Here is a 25,540-nt window from a genome sequence, read left to right on the forward strand (position 1 = left end):
TTAGGATACAGTTTTTCGCGTGCAGATGCTTAGGCCACCCACATACACAATGTTATGAAAGTCCGGATCCTGAAACTGGGCCTCATGCAGCAGGAGAGTGCACAGGCTGTAAATACTCTCTTATCTCTCAATCAGTCTGACATTACTGTGACTTTGCTCTGGGATAATCACAGATAGGAAGGTGACAAAAAAACACCCAGTGCATAACATGTGGTATGTCCTTTTGAATAGAAAATAATCACACTCAGCTGAGGGGTGCGCCACGCTCACACAGTCATACTAATCGATAAATTACCCAGCTTTATATTACCTGGAGGTCTTACTTTCTAGATGTGCTTCAAGAAAAAGCAGTGTTTGCTTGTCGTACTTGACATATCAGCAACAATAGACAAATTAAAATGAAATGTATGGTATTGCAAGAATTCTAAAAATGGCATGGGCCATAATGTTTAAAGAAAGAAAATTTAATTTAATTTAACTCTACCTTTCTTTATATATTTTTATATTATGTATTTTTTTCAGGTCATTTAGACTTTTGTCACAAAATACTTTTTGTCACACTATTTTTTTATTTTTTTAAAGAATATTCATGTAGTTTATAATTTAATACAGAATAGTTAAATTACGAGACAATTTTCAGCTTTTAACGAGGGGCTTTCCAAGATGCTAACAGTACATTCCTTGTAATGTTCTTTTTTACACTTAAAATACTAAAACACTCCACATAGTACATGATATCTCTGCTCACCGTTGCTCTCCTTGAGTGCCAGTGCCTGGATTTGGGCTTTTAATCCGGCTGTTAAATGTTAAAGCTGCACTTAGGTAAAAAAAAAAAAAAAAAAGAAGATAGGCTTGATCTGTGAACAAAGCCTTACTTCAGAAAATGAAAAGAGCTGTTTGAACTTTGCAGTGTTGAGACTTGTCTTAGTGGCAGCCCCGTATCACTCTGGACAGTATGAATTCTAAGAATGGAGTTGGATTACATCTCCATCACTGACACTCTATATGAATTGTTTCTGTAGAATTCTTTGTGTTCTGACAACTGTTTGAGCTCTTGGGCTGGGTTTTGTTTCTGCAAGACTGAAGGTGTGTGGCTATAATGAAACTGTCTGGGATCCTAAAAGACTAAATGCACAGGCAGCCATTGATCTCTTAACTAAGTTTTGAATAGTGTGGGTATACATAGGGCAATCAATTTATCACAAATAATCACATAATAAGATAATAATAAGATAATGTAAAGACTTATAGAAGATGAAGCATTGAATAGATATGACAAAAAGTTGTACTTCAGGCCTAAATTTCTCTGATGGCATTGACTTATAGATCTGGGGTCATGATATTTTTTAAATGCATTTTAAAAAATCTAATCTAAAAGTACTGAATTTAATATATCTAAATTTATTTAAATTCAAATAAATATAACATGATTTTTTATTAAATTAAATGTAAAATATTTAATAAATTAACACATTAAAGTCACACGAATATATATGTATGTATATGCTTGTATATATGTTACATGTTTATGTTTATTACAGTAATATTACAGTTTTTACTGTTTTAAAAAAAAATCTAATTAAGTGAAATGTTAATACAAAATAAAACTGTTTTCTACAACCCGAATTCCGGAAATGTTGGGACGTTTTTTAAATTTGAATAAAATGAAAACTAAAAGACTTTCAAATCACATGAGCCAATATTGTATTCACAATAGAACATAGAGAACATAACAAATGTTTAAACGGAGAAATTATAAATTTTTATTCACTAAATGAGCTCATTTCAAATTTGATCCCTGCTACAGGTCTCAAAAAAGTTGGCACAGGGGCAACAAAGGGCTGAAAAAGCAAGACATTTTTGAAAAGATTCAGCTGGGAGAACATCTAGCAACTAATTAAATTAATTGACATCAGGTCTGTAACACGATTAGCTACAGTGCCCTCCAAAAGTATTGGAACAGTAAAGACAAAATCACTCTGTTGGCTGTGGAGTCAAGACATTTACAAATATGATTAAAAGATGAATATGAGACAAAACTACAGAATGTCACATTTTATTATTGGGTGATTCAACACATACATGTTTTACCAGCTAAGAAGTTCAGCACTTTTAGAGTTGCATCCCTCTATCTGATGTGAGCTTAAGTATTGGAACAGTTGCCTCACAGGTCTTTCTAAGTGATCAGCTGTGTCCTGTTGCATTAATTCTTCAGATATTAAAAGCAGGGAATGTGTCGTGTCAGTTATATCCATTACTTCTGCATTCTGAATCTTGCATTCGATGATGACACACACAAACCAGGATGAAAATGAGAGAGCTGACTTTGAGAGGAAAGCAAGCAATTTGGATGCTAAAAGAAAAGAGGAAGTCAATTAGAGCTATAGCAAAAACAAAGGGCATGGAGAAATCAAGAGTTTGGAAACCACCAGCGACACCAGCAACCAACAACGATCTGAACGGCTGAGAAAACAACAGTAGTTGATGACAGACAAATCATATAAGCTGTGAAAATGAACCCTAAAAGACGTGTCTGTAAAATCACCAACAACTTCCAGAAAGCTGGGGTGATGCTCTGACAATCTACTGTCCTCAGGAGACTTTGACACAGAATTACAGATGCTACACAGCAAGATGCAAACCTCTGACCAGCACCAAAAATAGAAAGGCAAGATTAGAGTTTGCAAAAAAGCACAAAGGTGAGCCAGAAGAGTTTTGGAACTGTGTTTATGGACCGATGAGACAAAGATGAACCTTTATCTAAGTGATGGGAAAGCAAAAATGTGGAGAAAAAAAGGGAACTGCAATGATCCCAACCATACAGCCTCATCTGTAAAGCATGGTGGAGGTGGTGTCATGGCATGGGCATGCATGGTTGCCTCTGGAACAGGCCCTCTCAACTTTACTGATGACTTAATGTATGATGACAGTAGCAGAATGAATTTCAATTTTCCAGAAAATTCCACCAGATTCTTTGGGAAGTGCTTCATATTACATCAGGACAATGACCCAAAACACCCTGCCAGGTCAGTCAAGGAATTTATAAGGGCAAAGAAATGGAAAGTCTTAGATTGCCCAAGTCAATCTCCAGATTTAAATCCGATTGAACATGAATTTCACCAGCTGGAGAGGAGAGTAAAGGCAGAAACTCCCCAAAACAAGCAACAATTGGAATTGGCTGCATTAAAGGCTGGGAAAAGTATTTCAAAGGATGAGACCAAGAGTCTGGTGATGTCTATGGGTCACAGACTCACTGCTGTGATTGTGCGCAAGGGATCTGCAACTAAATAATAGTTTTTAATCTTTTATATCTGCCTTATGTTCAACTGTCCCAATACTTATGCTCACATCAATGAGTGGGATGAACTCTAAAAGTGCTGTTCTTTTTATTTGGTAAAACATACATGTGTTGAAATGGCTAATAATAAAATGTGACATTCTGTAGTTTTATCTCATATTCATCTTTTAATCATATTTGCAAATGTCTTGACTCCACAGCCAACATAGCAATTTTGTCATTACTGTTCCAATACTTATGGCACTGTATAAAAGGGATGTCTTAGAGAGGCAGAGTCTCTCAGAAGTAAAGATGGGCAGAGGCTCTCCAATCTGTGAAAGAGTACGTGAAAATATTGTGGAATACTTTAAAAACAACGTTCCTCAATGTCAAATTGCAAAAGCTTTGCAGATCTCATCATCTACAGTGCATAACATCATCAAAAGATTCAGAGAAACTGGAGAAATCTCTGTGTGTAAGGGACAAGGCCCAAGACCTTTGTTGGATGCCCATGGTCTTCGGGCCCTATTTCTGTCATTGACATTCCTAAATGGGCCCAGGAATACTTCCAGAAACCACTGTTGGTAAACACAATCTGCCGTACCATCTGCAGATGCCAACTAAAGCTCTATCATGCAAAAAGGAAGTCATATGTGAACATGGTCCAGAAGTGCCGTCATGTCCTGTGGGCCAAGACTGTTTCAAAGAGGAAAAGTGTTCTATGGTCAGACAAGTCCAAATTTGACATTCTTTTTGGAAATCATGGACGCCGTGTCCTCCGGGCTAAAGAGGAGGGAGACCTTCCAGCATGTCATCTGTGTTCAGTTCAAAAGCCAGCATCTCTGATAGTATGGGGGTACATAAGTACATACTGTATGGGCAGCTTGCATGTTTTGGAAGGCACTATGAATGCTGAAAGGTATATAAAGGTTTTAGAGCAACATCACATGACCCTCCAGATGACATCTATTTCAAGGAAGGCCTTGTGTATTTCAGCAGGACAATGCAAAACCACATACTGCAGCTATTACAACAGCATGGCTTCATAGTAGAAGAGTCCGGGTGCTGAATTGGCCTGTCTGCAGTCCAGATCTTTCACCTATAGAGAACATTTGACGCATCATTAAACGAAAAATACGTCAAAGATGACCACAAACTCTTCAGCAGCTGGAAACCTATATCAGGCAATAATGGGACCAAATTCCCAAACACCAAAACTCCAGAAACTCATAACCTCGATGCCCAGTCGTCTTCAAACTGTTTTGAAAAGAAGAGGAGATGCTACACCATGGTAAACATGCCCCCTTGACAACTATTTTGAGACCTGTAGCAGGCATCAAATTTGAAATGAGCTCATTTTGTGTATACAGTTCTAAAATTTCTCAGTTTAAACATTTGTTATGTTATCTGTGTTCTATTGTGAATAAAATATTGGCTCATGTGACTTGAAATTATTTTCGTTTTCAAATTTAAAAAACGTCCCAACATTTCCGGAATTCGGGTTGTATTTTAATGTTTTAAAAAATATTTTTTTCCTGTGCTGGCAAAGCTGAATTTTCAGCATCATTACTCCAGTCTTCAGTGTCACATGATCCTTCAGAAGTAATTCTAATATGCTGATTTTCTGCTCAAGAAACAGTTGAAAATAATTGTTGCATAATACATTTTAAATGAAATTATAAATAAATATATAATTAATTATATTAAATTAACACCTTAAATTCACAACATTAGTTATATACAAATACAAAATAGTGGTGAATTCACGAACATACACATCAGGATCAGGGTGGCCTGAAATGTGAAAATGTATCTCTATTCTGTTTCTTCATCCGTTTCCTTAAACATTCCAAAGTCCTTTTCCCACAGCACTCAAAGAAGCCCTCCTGAACTACCTGTGTCCAAGTCACTATCATCTCCTTCAAACAAAAGCTTGGGAATGCTTTCAGTGGCAGGAACAATTCTCCTTAAGTCTCTCCTAGACAGAGACCTGACAGTTGCTCTTCCTTTCTTCTCCTCTCACACAACAAAGGACTAACAGACCTCAAAAAGGAAAACAAACCCACATCAGGCATCTGCAATCAGTTACAGATCACTTGAGAATGTTTTACACCTAGGAAAATAAACAGAGGGAAACTCAGGAGCCATTGGACTTCTCTAATTTTGTTTGGGTTTGTGTCCAACCTGGTTACTTTACGTTTTAACGTCTCTGTTTGTGCAAAGAGAACACCAAACAAGAGAAAAGAATGGGATCCTCTTAGATCTTATCAATGTAAAAGAAGAAAGGATCTCTAGTTTAAAACGACACTTGATAGTAAAATTTATTTTGAAGGCAGGTTCTGGGATGTTGGAAAACAAGCTTTGTTTGAACTCTTAAAAGGAAATGTTTATGTGCTGCTTTTCAGGTGTCATCGCTTACACAGAGTATCTGTTTCTACTTTGCATTTTGACAAGTAAGTTTGTCTTTAGGTTTAATCCTTCACGGCACGCTTGTTTAGCACAAACAATGATCACGAGAAAGTGTTATATGTCTTTCTTTTGTCTTCTAGAGCCGCATGCAGGTTTTAAAATAGCTTTCAACATGTTTGATGCAGATGGCAATGAAATGGTGGATAAGAGGGAATTCATGGTGGTATGGTTGGTTTTGTTGTTGTCTATTATTAAAATGACTGTCAGAATGCCTAAAGATAAATTTCTACTTTTTTCATTTAGCTGGAAGAGATATTCCGCAAGAAAAATGAAAAGAAAAAAGAGCGGGGAGGAGACCCTGAGAGTTTCTCTCAACTGGTAAGAAATACATTTCTGCCTTCCTACCAAAAACATGTTACAGTCCTCAGTTGCATGAGCATATTCTTTTGCTATATCTTGATTCGATGTGTAGGTATTTGAAAGTAATGTAAGGAAATAGTTCTTCCAGGAAAATTAAATTCTGTCATGATTTCTCACACTCGTCTTTCTAAACCCATAGTCCTGAGTAACACCAAAGGAAAAGTTTTCAATATTCACACTGCTCTCTTCCATTCAGTAAAATGAATAGTGCTCCATAAAAGCATTCCATACGTTTCATGCATTAAACTTCAAGATTTATAAACCTATTTGACATGTGGCAAGACTTTAGCTTTCTTAGATGGGGTTTAAAAAGACTTACTCTTTAGTAATATCATCGATTTGATGGCACTGACACTCAGATGAGAACAAAACTTGAGCTAAACAATGACAATATTGTCTTCTTTAGAGCTGCTTTATAGCTATTTTTGATGGACTTTGCAACATCGGCACTGTTATTGAACTGAATTGAATACACTGAACTGACTCAGGTTTATAATGACATACTGTTTACAGTAGTGTAGCTCATTACAGAATTAAACTCTATTTTCTAACAAAATTAATGAAGTTTGCATCGCTGAATCTGCTTCTTCACTGTTAAGCTGCACTGTTAATCTTTGTTGTATGAAGCGCTATATAATTAAAGATAACTTGACAGTCATGGTCACCATTCACTTCCGTTGCATGCTATAAATTGCTTAATTATATTTGTTATTATATATTTTTTCGATTCAATAATTTACTGCAGATTACTTTTTCAAGTAACTAGTAAATTAACACATTACTTTTTAATTGACAAGAAAATATTGAGTTACTTTTTCAAATAAGTAACAAAAGTTTCTTTATTTTCCCATTTATTGACTGACAGCTCTCCTGTCCAATGTTGAGAGAAATCAGGAGTGCAGAGGCATTGTGTGTGTTGTGTCAACATGATGCTTACTGTAGTTCTAGCCTAAATTTGAACATGCATTTACTCATCTAACCTGCACTTCACGAGTTCACACTTACATATATTTAGCACGAGTTACGTAATGCGTATTTGGCGAGTATGGTAATACGTAGTTGGCGTGCTGTCCTGGGGAAGGGCTCTGAGCTCAGAAATGGCCCGAACCCAGAGTATCCCCCCGTGGTATGGTGAGAACTTAGTGATATTGGTGGAGAAGGGGTGGTGGAGGGATGCTGATAGACCATCAAATGAGTGGAGGTATGTCAGCTGTATTTATGTCCGTGAGTTGATTGACTTGATTACGTACCACTTGTGTTTAATTAGGCTAAGTATCTGACGTGCTCCTCCCAAACTTTGTTAATAAAACATCATAAAAAACATTCAGTATGACTCAAAATGTATAAAAACAGTAAAATGCACTCGGAATATGACACACACCTACGATAATTAAATATGTTAATTAATACAAATATCCTTTATGTATTTAATCCCATTTTATTCAACAATGTCTTTGCTGCTGACATTTGATGATCCAGTTCAATCATACTAATAAGCAAAAATGACTTAACATTTGTGTTAAATTTTTTTATTAAGGTTTGTTTGAGCTGTGCCCTCTACTGTACAGATGTGAATTTCCATCTCCTTTGGCCTGAGGCTTATTCATTTCACTTTTGGTGTGAAAGCGCTTTTACATTGGCCAAAAGCAGAACTTTGTATATTAAAAACAATTAAGCAAGCCCAGCCCAGATTTAAAAAGTAATGCAAAAGTAACGTAATGCATTGCATTCCATAAAAAGTAACTAAGTAATGTTATTAGTTACTTTTTAGGGAGTAACACAATATTGTAATGCATTACTTTTATAAGTAACTTTCCCCAACACTGTTATCATCTATATCTATCCATTATCGGCTAAGAATTTTACCTTTTGTGTTCCACAAAAGAGGAATAAAATAATAAGAGTTAGAAAGACATGAGTGTGAGTGAATGATCATTTTTGGATGAACTATTCCTTAATTTTTTAACACATCTGTTGAAATAGAAATCCATGAATAGTGATTTTATTGTTGAATGTTCTCAATCACATTTAAATATGACAGATGATGTAGTGCATGATTCTTGCATGTTCATTTGAACAAATTTGCACGGTGAAAATATCTTTCTGCAGAGTACAGGACTACAATGAGTCTCTTATCTCTCATGCTGGGGAAATGCTGATTATTATAGATTGTGTTTTGACTTTCATCATTCCTTAGTGAGATATGACACATATGCTGAATGGTGATTTGATTTTATTTCTTTCCTGTTCTGCACGCCATAATAATCTTTGGTGTGTGAGAGTGTGGAACTGTACGGACATCAAGGATCTGTCAGCAGCAATGTATGTATCTGTGTAATAAAGAACCCTTATGAGTATGATGTGTTTTTAGCATGCCGGTTAATGTGGTCTGTGCTTGATTGAACTTGTACAGTCGTGATCAACAGCAACCATGCATGCACGTCGTAACCACTAATGTTTATGCAGCTTCACCCTAATTAGTGCTCAATAAACCAGAAGGGTTACATCTACATTCAGTGGCTTCTTTCAGACAGTCAGTGAGCAATATTATTTTACATACTGAAATGTTTGGATAGGGCGTAACAGAGTGACCCTCACGCATGGCTCACCTCCAGAGAGGAGGGACAATGCAGCTCTAATGGGGCTCAGTCTGAAATGCAGCTCTATTGTCTAGAAGAGCAGAAATATCATCCAGAGGCTGAAGCAGATGATTTATGTTGCTTGTCTACTGTCAGGAGCTTTCTGCCAAGGAATGGTCTCACAGAATCATGTTAAAAGGCCCTCACCTGAAGAATGGCAACTCTCCCTGGACCCCCATGTTTTATTTTTACAGTTGCTTGAAGAGTGGTATTTGGGTTTAGGTTACTTCTTGCGACGGCTTGACCATGAAGAGTTTTATGTCACTTAGAGTTGCAGCTGAAGAATGAGCCAGTCTCAACACCAAACAAGAGAAATGAGAAGCTCTTTTAGCTCTGTTCAGTCAATGTTTGTCTGTGTAAACCACAATATACTTGTGCTGATTTAAAAAATATGATAATACACAATCCACTGTTTATCTTGGCAAGGACATAACTGGATTGATTCAGAGTGCTTGTTTACTGACTGAAGCACTAAGGTCACATTCACACAGCAGCAGAATATGATCGTCTGCCCTGTATTTTAGTGTTTAATATGGTTACACTCTTACCTTGTTTTGTTGTTTATGAGAGTTAACTAAACTCATGCCCATACCTTTTCAGGACTCACAACTGCATTTCCAGTGAATTGTAGAGGACAATTAGTTCTACTTCACACTGCACATATCTTGTGTGTTGTCATCTGTGGTTTTGCTGACTTATCGACTGAAATATGAGCTGTGTTTTATGTAAGGATTGGCCCTTATTTTAATTGAGCTTTTAGGGAATCTATTCTTAAGATTCGATTATTATATCAATCAAAACGTATAATTTCTAAGGTTTTAACGACTCGTCAGGCAAATCGTTAAATTCAGTATATCTTTAACAATTTCGTTTATCTTATTCGTGTCCAACGATACAACAAACCAAATAGTACTTTATCTAAATTCATGAGCATAGGTAACGCGATCTTTGGCAAATTTACATTTACATTTATTAATTTAGCTGACGCTTTTATCCAAAGCGACTTACAATTGCTATATATGTCAGAGGTCGCACGCCTCTGGAGCAACTAGGGGTTAAGTGTCTTGCTCAGGGACACATTGGTGTCCCACAGTGGATTCGAACCCGGGTCTCTCACACCAAAGGCATGTGTCTTATCCACTGCGACATCACCACCCCTACAAATAGTTTAAGACTTGAAAATCACATAGCACCAGACACACGATTTCTTAATAAATCAAAGTTTATTTGCAACTCTACTAAGCTAAAATAACAAAACAGAATACGTTGTGACGAGTCGGCTGCCTCCCCCCTTATTATCATCACCACCCCGTCCCGTATTCGCCGCCCTTCACCAGGTGTGAGAGAGGAGGGGCGCTGAATCAGCCAGGGCTGGCGGCGTGTGATGAGGCGCACCTGATCAGAATAGAGCCTCATCACCGCCGCTGTTTAAATGCCGAGCGCGCATGCACGCTGGTGTCCTCGTGGGTCCAGGAAGGGTGCGTCGAGAATGGATCGAGTTCCGCAACCGTGAGATGGCTGACGGGCCAGGATGCCGGGGCCGTACTATCCCCCGGAAGCGCCGCGGGCCGAAGAAGGACGAAGCTGCTAAAAGAAGCCGCCACCCCTCGTGCCCCGGTCCCGAGAGGGGAGCGCGTGCCACCACCGGACTCCGCCCCTTACCTGGACCCTTCCTTTCAGAGCACTGCCTTCCTTCACGAACCCCGCAGCACGACGAGCATACCAAATCCCCCCCCCCCCCCCTTCCCCTGTTTATTTTTGGACACTATTTTATTATTTAATAAAAGCCTCTCCCGAGGCCTGACGCCACAACCACGGTGTCTGTCGTTTGCTCCTCCCGCCACAACGTACACGCACTCTGCAGGCAATGAATTGTTTTGATTTGAAGAGAGTTTACGGTTCTAATGCTCGTTTCCAAGAATGCTCTAACGTCAACCTGAAGGAGTCACAAGCAAGGAACTTTACTATCTTTACTCTTAAAGATGAATGCAACCAGTTTCCAGCAGAATTATGGAGAATTATTTGATTACTTGCTCCGAGTTGTTTCGTTCCTTACCTGGTTGAGGGAACCCCGGGTGCGGATTGGCTGCTGAAGTCGTCATTGCGTGATGTCACTGGGGATACCCTGTTGCAATTGGTTGGTTTCTCTGTGACGTGATGACGCTCTTAGGAAGTCTGTTTAGAGTTCTTTCCGCTTCAGGTGTTAAAGTTTCTTTGGTCAGAACTTTGAAGGCATGTGTGGACCCTCGTCAGATGGTATATGGCTGAGAGCGTGATTAGATGAGGAGCTGAAGTTTCAAACAGGTCAGCGCACGAGCAAGCAGCAAGCAACAGCACACCAAAGTTGGGTGTCTGTCTTTATTGGGCTGATTTCAGTCTGCCCCTTTTTCTGTTTGATCCAGTCACAAGTGTTTATGTAGGGCGGAGCCCGGCCCCGCACGGCTCTGTTTTCCGTGCGTAAATCCTTTGCTGAATTATTTCATAAAATGAAGAACATACCTAGCAGATTCCTATAAGTGTTTTAATCATACATTACGATGAGAAAAGTCAACTTTCATCCACACCAAATTATTGCTGATGCAACTAGCTTTCATTCAAAATCAAACAACAGGTAATTGGGCATACACAAAGTACATGCATTAATATTATATACTACATGGGTTAATCCCTGTGGCCTGTGTGGGTCCTAACGCCCCAGTATAGTGATGGGGACACTATGCTGTCAAAAAGAGCACTGTCTTTCGGATGAGATGTTAAACCGAGGTCCTGACTCTCTGTGGTCAATAAAAATCCCATGGCACTTCTCGTAAAGAGTAGGGGTGTAACCCCGGTGTCCTGGATAAATTCCCTCTGCTGGCCCTTGTCTATCATGGCCTCCTAATAATCCCCATCCACTTGATTGACTCTATCTCTCTCTCCTTTCCACCTGTAGCTGGTGTGTGGTGAGCGCACTGGCGCCATTGTACTGTGACTGCCGTTGCATCATCCAAGTGGATGCTGCACCATTGGTGGTGGTTGAGAGACCCCCCCTCATGATTGTAAAGCGCTTTGGGTGTACAGCAATACACAATAAAGCGCTATATAAATGCATCATTCATTCATTCATATATATATATATATATGTTGCTTTCGGTAGCAGCAACAATTATTATTTGTCTTTCGGAACACCCATAAAGGTCAGATTTTCTTTGTTCTGCCAATAAGAAGAAAAGGCGCGTTTCTCTGCTGGGGAGAAACGGGAGGTCATGGCAATGTCACTCCGGATGGAGATCTGGTGATTTTCTTAGCTCGGACGTCTGTTGTAAAACCATCATCTTTATTGATACCATCATTGAATTACTGCGGTAAACGATCAGAGATATCAGGGAGGGTCTGTGCTGGAGCCTTTCCAGATGCCACATGTTGTATACTGTTGATTATGCGACTTTTATTTATGGTAAACCGGTCAGGAACAACATTGAAGGTTCTGTTCTAAATCCATTTCAGATGCTCCCTCAAATTTATCCTGGTTTTAGAGGTCTCCTGAGATAAGGAGATTTAGGGCAGGAAATCGGCCAGCCAGTCAAATGCAGATGCTGGGAGTGGAAGTCTTAACTCCTGCTAAGGAATGTGCTGTCTTGAAATTATTTTGTGTGTGTGTCCTGGCCTACTAGGCACTACATTTATATTGATTGGTTTGAAAGTACAGTTTACATAAGTGAATACTAAAAAAACCCCATAGAAAACAAAACAATAAGATGATCCAAGATAAAACAGCACTGATCACATAGGGAGAAATTCATTAGAAGGTTGCAATGAAGTTTACTTCACATTATGTTGCATTAATTCAGGTGTTTTTTGCATGTGAAATAGTCTTTCACTGTATTGTCTGAATCTTGTTTTGGTGAGTTTTGTTAAGCCTTTAATATTTTCACCTCTGATATGCAGGTACTTAAAAAAGAGCAGCCTCAGTCTGAACCCAGAAGTTTCTGGGATGTTCTAAGGCATGGTGCGAGAATAGTTCTCTTTTCAGATCTAATGGAGGTACAGGTATCCTCAAGCTCACGTTTTCTCATTCGAATCTCATATTACCCTTGGCCATTCCCTGTCCCCCTTCCCATGTGAGGTTCTGCCCATAGTTCAGTGTTTTTTTTTCTTTCTTTTTTTTTTGTGTGGCATCACCATTTTCATTCATTAATGTCAGTACACTTCATGTTGTTAGAGTTAGATATTAGTTCAAGACCTTAAATTGTATATGAAATAACTCAACCACACATCAAAAGATGTTTGGTTTTATTTATGCATGTCAGTAAAAATTATTATTTAAAATAAAATTATTGTTATTTTATGATATCGATGCTATGATATTGATGATATCTAGAATATTATGATAATGCAAGTTTCCAAAATACTTTGTAGTTGACATTTTAAGGCATCTTTGTTAAAAAAGACTATGAGATACAGTATGCCTCTTGTTTTTGTAATGATATATTGCTGCAAAGGAGCATTGAGGTATATCTTATATGCAGATTTCTGCACGAGCAACCTGTTGTTTGCGTGGCATGAGATGATGTCGGCTGCTCCATGTGTCTTTGCTCTATCAAACATATTAACATATTAGTTCATGTGCATATTAACTTTCCAAGACTTTATAGATAGGAATATTTCATCCAAAATGAATTCTGTTATCATTTACTTGCCCTCATGTTGTTCCAAATATGTGTGATTTTTTTTATGCGGATCTAGTTTACATTGAATGTAGGGACAGAAGCTTTCAAGATGCAATAAGTACTAAAAAAAATATCTCAAGAATGTGCTAAGGAGAGCTAGAGTAACATCATGAGTGTGAAAAAAACGATGACAGAAATTTCATTATTCCTTTAATCAATATTCACAGCTAGCTGAAGGCCACCAAATTGTTAATGTGTGATTTTAAGATGTATGATAGAGATTTTGCTTTTTTTCAAGTCAGATCTCAATTGGTCAGTTGCTTTTTAATTAATCTTTTTATATTTTTCTTTACCAATTTATGTTCATTTGACATTTATTTGTGTTTTGTGTCTGTATCTGTGTTGTTTATGTTGTGAAATGTTATGTTTATGGCTGTACAGTAATATCCTCATCAAGCTATTTTTGTGTACTCTTATTCTGTGACAAATTTTGCTCCCTTATTCAGTTTTTACAGCTGAATAATGCGTTTCGAAATTTGCTTTCACAGCACGAACCAGAAAATGTTACCGACACAACTCTGCTGGTGCATTTCTTTGGAAGAAAGGGCAAAAGTGAACTTAATTTTGATGACTTCTACAGGTAAGTGACAGATTCCATGACTGTGACCCAAATCTAGGCTGCTTGATTTCCTTAGTCTTAAATTAAGTTTGATCTCTATCATGATGTTTAAGTTTCTGTAATACAGCCTCAGGATTCTTCATACTGTTTTTATATGTTAAGTTCAAGTTCAAGTTTATTTGTATAGCGCTTTTTACGATACAAATCGTTGCAAAGCAGCTCTACAGGAAATAGTCTATAGCTGGACATACTGTTTTTCCACGCAAATCTAAAAACTTCCAAGTTAGTTTTTCTCCATTTGCACTCAAGATTACAAGTTTCTTTCTTGAGAGAATGGGTATAACTGTTATACCATGGCGCAGTACGTTTTTCTCTAATCTTTTTCAATTTGAGGGGGGCAACAGCTTCTAATGTATTAGAGAAGATAGTGCCCATGTTGCTAGTCATTTCGTCTAGTTCATGTGTATTTATGGGTACACAGAGCAGTTGAGATAAATTTGTGAATCTGTCTTTGGTGGCTGGAACAATAGTTCTGCCCGGACGATAACGCGGAGCCATATAATTAATATCAGTAATACTCAGCATGCACAATACAAGGAAATGATCAGTAACATGATCACTTTGAGGTACGATATCTATATCGGTAAGACCAATTCCATGCGATATAATTCAATCTAGTGTATGATTAAAACGATGAGTGGGCCCGGTGACGTTTTGCTTGACTCCAAAAGAGTTAGGTCAGTAAACGCAAGTCCTAATGCATCATTTGTATTATCAACGTGAATGTTAAAATCTCAGACAATTAGCACTTTATCAACATTAACTAATAGATCTGAGAGGAAATCTGCTAATTATTTTAGGAAATCTGTATCTGGCCCTGGTGGTCTATACACAGTAGCCAGAACAAGAGATAAGAGAGATTTATTTTGTATATCTAACAGTGTAACATTAAGCAGAAGTATTTCGAATGAGTTAAACCTGCTGTATCCTGTTTTCTGAGTAACATTGAGAATATCACTATATATTGTTGCCACACCGCCGCCACGGCCAGTCTGACGGGGCTCATGTTTATAACAGTAGCTTGGTGGAGTAGACTCATTTAGACCAAAATATTAATTTGGTTTAAGCCAGGTTTCAGTCAGGCAGAGTACATCACAATTATTATCTGTGATCATTTCATTTACAATAACTGCTTTGGGTGCGAGTGATCTAATATTTAGGAGCCCAAGCTTTAAAAATAGTTTTTGATCATTTATTTTGCGTTTTTCTGGTTTAATCATGATCAGATTTTTTGTAGATCCTGCATTAAATTTATATTTTGACCTCGCTATTCGGGGAACAGACTCAGTCTGTATAGATTGGACAACGCAAGTACTTCTATCTTTTAAGTGGGTAGAACAAAAGTCATCATAGCAGTTATTTGAGAATTGGCTTACTAGTCATATGGAGCGTAGCGTCCTGGAGATGTTGTCTGACAGGAGTTCCATTCCGACTCTGCTGGGGTGCAGGCCATCAGCACGGAAAAGCCTAGGACGCTCCCAGAAAAGATTACAATTATGAACAAAGAGCAGTTTCTGTTCTTTACACCATGACAATAACCATTCGTTTAAAGCAAACGGTCTACTGAACCTTTCGTGTCCGCGTCGATACGTGGGAAGCGGTCCTGACACGATGATCGTCGTCGCGGGTGATGTGCTGCGTACGGTCTCGATCAGGCTCCTGAAGTCCCTCTTCAGTGTCTCCGTCTGCCGCAGCTTGGTGTCGTTAACCCCCGCGTACAGCACGACAGCACCGATGCTCTCGTCGCCCTTCAGGATCGCGGGTATCTGCGCAAAAACATCGAGAACACGGGCACCGGGGAAACAATGAGTGGGCACTTTACCTTCAGCTAACGTAGCATCGTCTCCGACGATCACAGCGTCGCGTTCCGTCTCGCGGAGGGGAGCGAAGCGGTTCTGGGTGGAGATCTCGAAGACTGGAGGCGGCGGAGGGGGAGAGATGTTATTAAGGAGTTTGAATGGCCTGAGGCCGTCAGTGAGGATGTTGTATTGGTTTCAAAGCATGTTGGGATGGTCCAGTCACTTAGTCTAGTGTCCTACTGAGCGAGTGATGGCATCTCCTCATAGCACTGTGTCTATGTCATGCTCTGTCGGCAGGTTCATGGACAACCTGCAGACAGAAGTCCTTGAGATTGAGTTCCTCAGCTATTCCAAGGGAATGACCACCATCAGTGAGGAAGACTTCGCTCGGATCCTGCTGCGTTACACCACAGTAGAGAACATCACAGGCTACCTTGAGATTGTGCGTCAAAGCATACCTGATGAGAAGGTAAAACATTTGCGCTGGACACACACACACACGCACATTCACCACCATCATCACTCAGGAAAATCAGGAGGCTTTCCAATCAAGCGCTACAGTCACCACACATTTAAATTCAATGGCAATTAAATTCAAAGGCCATCAAAATAGTAAAATCTAACAAAATGTGTTTTAAGAACATTTTGTAAACATTCCCATTATGTTATGAAAGTGTGATTTCTGAATGTTCTTGGAACATTCAAAACATTCTATTTGTTTTTTTTTTTATTGTATAGTTTTGCAAACATTATGGGAATGTTACTGAAATCTGAAATGAGTAATATTTAAAAAAAAAATGAATGTCCAACTAAAATATTTAAGAAAAGCATTACATGAACATAGCATGTATAAATAATGTTTTGTACTAATGTTTTGAGACCAGACCAGATAACTTTAAACAAATGTTCTATTAACGTTACTAGAACAACTTTTGTCCATAACGTTTAGAGAACCTTGCCAGAACATTAGCCAAAGGAGCTAGATTGGTATGAACTTAATACTTTTTTCAATCACATCAGTTTGTCAATATTCTAATATTTCTTTTTTTACCTTTATCTAAGTTGATGTATTTTTCATGAATGAGTTTATTCAAATCATTGCATAGCATAAGAAATACCACCACATAGTAGAGAGAGGCAGATATTTATAATGCTGGTGTCTTTTTTTCTTTAGGTTGTTCCCCTTTTTGCACATTGACCCTCACATTATGAGGTTAGATTATTTTCAGTTGCTCATGGCCATTGCTATATAAGTGGTTTTTATTCTTACGTTAAGAGATATTGCAATACAGCTTAACTTGTAAAACCACCAAAGCGTCACATATTACTCATTAGATCATTTGTAAAACGGTTGTTATTGGTTGAAAGAGAGGCTTCAGAAAAAGACGTGGGTCTAGTGCCTGGAAATGGATGAGTGGAAATCAAAAGGGCTGCTGTTTGGGTAATCTGCTGTTGCTGAGATATTTGCCCTTTTGTTTTTATGTATGCAAGTATCAGGCTAATCTTCTTTAGAAGAGTCGACAAGCTACCCGACCTCTCCTTAAACAAAACAATCTAAAGGTGTCGACAGCTCAAATTATAGGAGCAGAAGAGATGTGTGCTGGGATTGTTTGACTTTGCTGTTTTCTGTCTTGGGATCTGTTATCACTTTTCAAGGTACCACAGACACTTAAGGTGTCCTCCTGGATGGAAAAGTGTGGCATGATGCAGTATTGTCTTGTTTGTTTTGCATTTATTATTCGGAGACCATAGCGATATATTTTGAAACTCATCATTTTATGCACTAGCTCTCTGCATGAGTGCTGTCATATTATAAAGACTCTGACTTAATTATCTTTCCTTTGCCCAAAGGTTCCTCTTAAAAAGAACATTTAGGATTTCATCTGATTTAACACTGATCGTCTCTTCTAGGGCATCACATTTGAAGAGTTTAGGACCTTTTTTCAGTTCCTCAACAACTTAGAGGATTTTACCATTGCCATGCAAATGTACAACTATGCAAATCGCCCAGTTGGACAAGGTAAACATATAAGCCTTTCATATAATCCATTTACTCCTGAAACTGTTGTGGGTAATGATGTTTGGTCCTCACAGATGAGTTTGCACGTGCGGTCTACGTGGCCACTGGCCTGAAGCTGTCACGACACCTTGTGAACACTGTTTTCAAGATCTTTGACGTGGACCATGATGACCAGCTGAGCTACAAGGAGTTCATTGGGATAATGAAGGACCGGCTGCATCGTGGCTCCTGGGTAAATATGGGGGGAAGGTTGATGGTTTTCTCCAGTTGTTTAAATGCAATTTTTCCAGCATTCATGGCAATAACGGCAGAGTTATAATCCACTGGTGAGCCTTAAAACAGGTTTCTGAGATCCGAGTGTAACCCTGTTGAAATCATTATCATTAGTAAAAGTTATATAAATTGGGATTAATAATTTCCTAGTTTGATAAATGGAATTTGAGGTTAAAAAAGTTAAGAATCCTTGACCAGTAATGAGAATAAGAAATAAGAAAAAAGCCTATTGTGTTATGTTCATGTTTTACATTTAAAAGGTTAAATATTTTTTGGTTAATAATATTTGTGAAGATGCTTTAATGATGCCGGTAAGAATAGAAAGAAAGGGTTACAGAAATGTTTTTCGAATTTCTTGTATTTCTGAAAGTTTTGTAATGAGCCTATCACGGTTGAGGTCAAAGTACAAGGGAGGAGGAGAGAGAGACACGAGAGAGACGTGAGTGTGTGTGTACGGAGAGAAGGAAAATGTGGTTAAAGTTAATGTAGCTAATGCACCTGTTTTAGTGAAAGTGTTCAACAAGGACTCTTTTATTCACTTTAATGGTGATATTTCTGTCAGTGTGAGTGGCATACTCCGCACGCGAAGACTGAAATTAGTGCTTAGTGTTTTGCATGAACTTTGCTATCAAGCTAGCGGCCAGCGATCTCGAGTAGTTAAGTCTGTGTGGAACTGTCAGAGTGACGTTAATCAAAGACCCCGACGGAGCCGGATAGTGTTACCGAGTGTGGACTTTGCTGTATCGTGGACCATGTGACTTTCCTCATCAATCTTCTTCTCTTCAACTCTCTTCATCCTGGTTCCTGTTCTGATGCCTTTTGATCCTGTCCGTGTGCGCTTACATCGGCTTTAGCTAAGTATATAAGGTACCACTTTTTGTTTGGCCTGTCTGGTGAAGCAGCCATTTCGTTTAAGGCTACAACGCACTCAAGCTACATTCAGGCCTGCATCATTTGAACATTTGAAGGGTATTTTCCATTTAAAATAGAGTTTTGCCGGCTATTTTATTTTCTTGGGCCCCATTGTTTGAATGTGAAGTTAAATACCTTTGTGATTTGACAAGTGAGATTATTAATACCTTTTTACTTTCTGATACACCTTTTCTAACTAAATCTGTCATTTTTATAAAACTGTTGTGGTCACTGACTGATATTTTAAGTTGACTAAGGGAAAAGGGTGATTTTTGAGTTAAATGTGAGAGTATTTATAAGATAAAAGTATTTGAAAGACATTGCATTTCTGTTTAAAGTGTAAATACTACTGCTTAAATAGTGATTTAGACGGAAAAGAGTATTTCATACACTGTGATAATACACACACACACACAAGTTTAATACTGATACATTTATTAGTGAAACTCACATATTGGTATTGAAAAGAAATTGAAAGAACTCAGGATAGCCACCTCTCATTATAGTGAAACGATATAGAGAGGCGCTACATAAATTGGAGGCACCGCTGGGATCCTTAATGTGGGTTTCTTGTTTTTGTACCTTTTACATTGAAAATTTGCATTCTGAAGCTTTAAATCGTGCTAACTACTAAGCTAAAATGGACAGTATGGAACCGCTAGTATCAGACTTAAAGGGATGGTGCCGTGGCGAGGCATTAGATGAGGCTCATGCAGTCATGGTGCTCATTCGAGAAGAAGTAGACATAAGTGCAATAGAAGAGACAATGCAAACAGTGAAGTGTTTGGGACGTGTGCGAGTCAGAGGGCGAACTTTCAACAGACAACTAAACCGATACTTGGTTTTGTGTGAATGCAAGGAAGTAGTAAAAGGCAAAATTGTTCCCGTTGAAGTGCTTCCTATCGATGGTGGAGGGCCGTGGCCTGTCATCATAGCGGATGCAGCGCGAGCCAATACACAAGTTGATATGTCCGGAATGCAACAAGCTCCAGGTAAACATGTTGAAGACCTTCGCACATTGTTCCCTGAAGACGGGGCTGCTGCGAAGTCAACAGAGGCCATTCTGCGAGCTGTGAGTGATTTACTGGACAAGACGTCCAAGTCATCAAGTGAGCACGGAAGCTATCGCCGCCTTCGAACTTTCTCTGGTATGTTGCCCACCCCCGCTGGAGAAGAGCAGTTTGACCACTGGTTGGGTCAAGCACGACTCATGGTGGAAGAGTGTGACTGCTCTCACAAAGAGAAGAGGCGGAGACTGATGGAAAGTCTTAGAGGCCCGGCGCTTGACATTGTAAAAGCAATACGAGCCAGTGATCCTGAAGTGAGCCCTGAAGACTGCTTAGAGGCACTAGAGCATGCTTTTGGGACAGCAGAGTCAGGAGAAGAGTTGTATTTTGCATTTCGTCTACTGCAGCAACAACCAGGTGAGAAGCTGTCTGACTTCCTCAGACGTCTTGAACAGTCGTTAAATAGGGTGGTGCAGAGAGATGGTCTCCCCCTTGGATGTGCAGATAAAGCAAGACTGGACCAGTTGTTGCGTGGTGCGATAGCCTCTGATCTGATGTTAGTTAACCTTCGTCTGAGAGAGAGAAGAGCAAAGCCCCCCACCTTTCTCCAGCTGTTGAAGGAGATACGCACAGAAGAGGAATATGAGGCCTCACGAAAGAAGATAACTCCTGTCCTGCAAGGTGGAGATCGAAGGCAGAATGCTGATGTGAAACAGACTGAAATTCAGAACTTGAAGTCGGAGATCAAAGAACTAAAGGCCTTGGTTGCTGCTGTTGTGTCTAAGCCAGCTCAAGACACGTCAGTTAGCAGTGAACAAATTCCCCCAAATGTAGTGTACAGTGAGTGCAGTTCGGACAGTGAGATAGCAGCTTTGAAGAAACAAATGAAGCGCTTGCAACAGAAAGTCACAAATAAAGTAGCCGAACCTCAAGCTGCCGTTTCAGCTGTGAATACCTCCAAACCAGTAGCCAGCTCCCCACAACGATCATTCAAAGTATCGGAGGAACACTTCTGCTATCGATGTGGTGAGAGTGGGCATTTCGCCAGGAAGTGTCAAAGCCCAGAAAACCAGGCTAAAGTTATCAAGAGACTTATCCAAGCTCTGAAGTTGTCCAAGAACAACCAGTCGTCAAGTGATGCCACCACAAATGCAGTTAACTGTTCCGTTAAGGAAAGTACAGCTGACATGTTTGAGAGTGTGCATGTTCCTGATGGGTTAGTTGGGCCGCCTAGCCTGGTGCCGCTGAAGGTTAATGGACAACCCTGTACTGCTCTATTAGATAGTGGCTCTCAGGTGACAATCATTTTTGAACACTGGTACCAGAAGTACTTGTCTGATATCCCCATTCAGCCAGTAGCTGGTCTTTCCCTGTGGGGTTTAAGTGAGTCTGGAGCTAGCTACCCTTACCATGGCTACGTGGTAGTTGATATGGAGTATCCAGCTGAGGTATTAGGAACCAGTCAGACTGTAACTGTCCTAGCTCTCATATGTCCTAACCCCAGGAGTGAAGATAAGACGTCTGTCATTGTGGGCACCAACGCGAGCCATGTTAGACGCTTGGTGAATCAATGCAAAGTCAATGGCATTGATGTCACCCGAACACTAGGTCTTCGTGTTCATGTGGAGGAAGATCAACCTACTCTAAAGGGTGTTGCAGTCCCGGTCCAAGAGGAGGAGGCGGGCCGTGTCAGATGGATGGGTCCAGGCCCCTTGGTCTTACCCCCAGATGGTGACACTCAGGTTGTGTGCAAAGTCGAGCTGAGGGAGCCTGTTGCTCAAGAAATCCTGATGATTGACTCCTCACCCGCAGCTGCCTTACCTGCTGATGTGATTTTTCATCCCATGGTTGTGCCCAGTGGGGCATTGGATGTCAACAGTTTGAGAATACTACTCAAAAACGAATCTTCAAGAGAAACTTCCATACCTGTGGGAACAGTGATTGGATGTGTGTACCACATTGATTCAGTGGCGACGATTCCCCCTAAGGAGACTGCTTCCTCTGACTTTGATGAGAGCATGATCAATTTTGGAGATTCCCCCATCTCTGAACAGTGGAGGAACAGATTACGTAAGAAACTAGCCCAAAAGTCTCATGTCTTCTCAATGCACGAGTGGGACGTTGGATTAGCAAGAGGAGTAGAGCACAGAATCCGACTTTCTGATTCCCGACCTTTCCGTCAACGATCACGCCGGCTAGCCCCAGCAGATATCGAAGACGTGAGAAAGCATTTACAAGAACTGCTGCAGGCTGAGATCATAACAGAGTCGCGGAGCCCCTATGCATCCCCTATAGTTGTAGTTAGAAAGAAGACTGGGGCTATTAGGATGTGCATAGATTACCGACTATTGAATAGCCGAACCATACCCGACCAGTACACTACACCATGCATTGAAGATGCGCTGAATGCTTTAACCGGAAGTCAGTGGTTCTCTGTACTGGATTTGCGTTCAGGCTACTACCAGATAGCCATGTCTGAAGAGGACAAAGAGAAGACGGCATTCATTTGCCCGTTAGGATTTTTTCAGTTCGAACGAATGCCTCAAGGCATCACTGGGGCACCGGCAACCTTTCAAAGGTTGATGGAAAAGGCTGTCGGTGACATGAACCTCTTACAAGTGCTGGTATACCTGGATGACGTGATCGTGTTTGGAAAAACTCTTGAGGAACACGAAGAGAGACTGCTCAAGGTCCTAGATCGTCTCGGTGAAGTTGGGCTGAAGCTCTCAGTGGACAAGTGCCAGATCTGTCTGCCAAGGGTCAAGTACCTGGGGCACATTGTATCTGCAGATGGAGTTGCCCCAGATCCAAACAAGATTGAGGCCGTCACTGCATGGCCGATGCCAACAAACTTGAAGACGTTGCAATCTTTTCTAGGATTTTGCGGTTATTACCGTCGATTCATCCAGAACTATTCTGAAATTGTAAGACCACTGACTGAGCTCACAAAGGGATATGCTCCAACTCAGAAGAAAAAGAAGTATGACCCAGATGTGAACAAAGTCTACTTGAAAGAATCAGAACCGTTCGGGGAAAGATGGGACAAATCCTGTACGGATGCGTTTCATCACATAATTCACTGTCTGACACATGCGCCTGTTCTGGCATTTGCTAATCCACAACGTCCATACATCCTGCATGTGGATGCAAGCTTGAAGGGTCTGGGTGCTGTTCTTTACCAAGAACACCCTGGAGGCTTGAGACCAGTTGCCTTTGCAAGCAGAAAAGTCAGCTCTGCAGAGAGAAACTACCCCATACATCAGCTGGAATTCTTGTCTCTCAAGTGGGCAGTAGTTGACAAATTCCACGACTATTTGTATGGGGCAAGATTCACCGTACGTACTGACAACAACCCCCTGACGTACGTGCTGTCCACAGCCAAGCTCAATGCGGTGGGGCATCGATGGCTAGCTGCCCTATCAACGTACGAGTTTGAGGTGCAGTATCGCCCAGGCCGACAGAACATTGATGCCGACCTGTTGTCCAGGAACATGTCAGAGGAGGATGACAATGGCTGGGTGACTATACCTCAGTCTGGAGTGAAAACTATCTGCCAGAGAGTTTGCATCCCAGAGTCTGCATGTAGTACACCAGTTTGTGTTGCTCAGCTTGGAGCATCTCCCCACTGTGTTCCTGACCTATATGCGTTTCCAACACACATGGAGTTAAAGTCCCTGGAACTCATGTCCAAAATGAGTCTCAGAAAGGCTCAAGAAGAGGATGAAGCCATTGGACCGGCCATCCAAGCCATCAGGAGTGGACACTGGCCAGAGAAGGGGGACACGAGTCCTGAGTTGTCCATATTGAAAAGAGAAGCTGGGAAGCTGTCAATGAACGATGGATTGCTGTACCGTTACACTAAGCGACCATCCGGAGAAGTGGTCAGTCAACTCATTCTGCCAAGAGAGTTCCGGGAGATGGTTATGCAGGCCATGCATGATGACGTGGGGCACCTTGGACAAGAAAGAACTGTTGACTTGCTCCGAGGTAGATTCTTTTGGCCTAGGATGTCGAAGCATGTGGAAGAATACATTAAGAACTGTGGGGAGTGTGTCACTCACAAGACCCCCATACAGAAAGCTGCTCCATTGCACCAGATTGTGAGTCAGGGGCCTATGGATTTAGTGTGTATGGACTTTCTTTCCATGGAGCCTGACTCCAAAGGCATAAGTAATGTGTTAGTGGTCACGGATCATTTCACGAGATACGCCCAGGCTTTCCCAACTAAAAGCCAGAAGGCCCATGTTGTGGCAAAGGTTCTGATGGAGAAATATTTCATACATTATGGACTGCCTTCTAGGATCCATTCGGATCAAGGAAGAGATTTCGAGAGCCGTCTGATACGAGAGCTGTTGACCTTACTGGGGATACGCAAGTCGCGGACAACGCCGTATCATCCGCAAGGAGACCCGCAGCCAGAAAGGTTCAATCGAACTCTGCTCTCTATGCTTGGTACGTTAGGCCGGGAGAAGAAGCGTACGTGGAGTCAACATGTGCCTTACCTGGTCCACGCGTACAACAGTACTAAGTGTGATGCCACAGGGTACTCACCTTACCATCTAATGTTTGGCAGAGAGGCAAGACTTCCTGTTGACCTGTGCTTTGGAACATCCCCAGATGGCATAGAAGAAGCGTCTCACACCCGCTATGTCACAAAGCTGAAGGAAGACTTGAAGCAAGCTTACAAGTTAGCCTCTGATGCTGCAAACAAACGTCACCAGAGAAACAAAAGGTTGTATGATCGTCGAGTTACCTTTCAGTCCATAGAGATCGGCGACAAAGTACTGCTCCGGAATCTAGGTTTAAAAGGCAAGCACAAACTGGAAAGCAAGTGGAGTCCTGACCCGTATGTTGTCGTTGGAAAGATGCCAAACCTACCTGTGTTCAAGATCAAGCGGGAGGATGGAAGGTTAGGGACAAAGACTATACACAGGGATCACCTTCTTCCGATTGGACAGCTGGTGAGAATGCCGTTCACTGACCAGGATGTTGATTCGCCTGAGAAACCCAAGACTAGAGCGGACACTCGTAAGAGAAGTCAAAGGGACTCCAGACCAGAGATTCAAGAGTTACAGGAGTTTTCTGATTCGTCCTCTGACATGGAATATTATGTCACTCACCGTTGCAATCGGAGAGAGCCTGACCAGAGGGTGCTACATAATGCTAGGCCAGTAATTGAATTAGAAGATGATCCTGAAACAGAACATGAAAATGATTCCGGCTCAGAAGAGTTTGAACAGAACTATGAACCAGGACCTGAAGATGAAGAGTGTGATCCAGAAGTAGCTCTGGAAGGAACTAGTGAAGCTGAATCGGAGTCTGAGCAAGCAGCAGTATCTGAGGTCCAAGAGGATAGAGCGCAACCCCGATCTGAGCCTAGACCCAAGAGAACTGCCAAGCCGACTATTAGACTTACCTATGATGAGCCTGGTAGATCAAGGGATGAGCCTTTGACT

General features: G+C 40.6%; 1 protein-coding gene across 2 annotated transcripts in view; it reads left to right on the forward strand.

The window, feature by feature from the left end:
- The window catches only part of LOC306882928 (calcium uptake protein 3, mitochondrial-like), a 33,661-nt gene that overhangs the window by 4,012 nt on the left and 4,109 nt on the right, over positions 1–25,540 (forward strand). The window contains exons 5-12 of one of the 2 annotated variants that reach the window (XM_079437934.1): positions 5,683–5,730; positions 5,827–5,909; positions 5,990–6,064; positions 8,387–8,428; positions 13,943–14,034; positions 16,170–16,341; positions 17,784–17,892; positions 17,967–18,124. In XM_079437934.1, the coding sequence (XP_079294060.1) occupies positions 5,683–5,730; positions 5,827–5,909; positions 5,990–6,064; positions 8,387–8,428; positions 13,943–14,034; positions 16,170–16,341; positions 17,784–17,892; positions 17,967–18,124 (779 nt within the window). The remainder of the gene's footprint in view (positions 1–5,682; positions 5,731–5,826; positions 5,910–5,989; positions 6,065–8,386; positions 8,429–13,942; positions 14,035–16,169; positions 16,342–17,783; positions 17,893–17,966; positions 18,125–25,540) is intronic. The other variant, XM_079437935.1, reaches the window with a different exon arrangement.

This window comes from Barbus barbus (assembly GCF_936440315.1).
Source record: "Barbus barbus genome assembly, chromosome: 17".
NCBI lineage: Eukaryota > Metazoa > Chordata > Actinopteri > Cypriniformes > Cyprinidae > Barbus > Barbus barbus.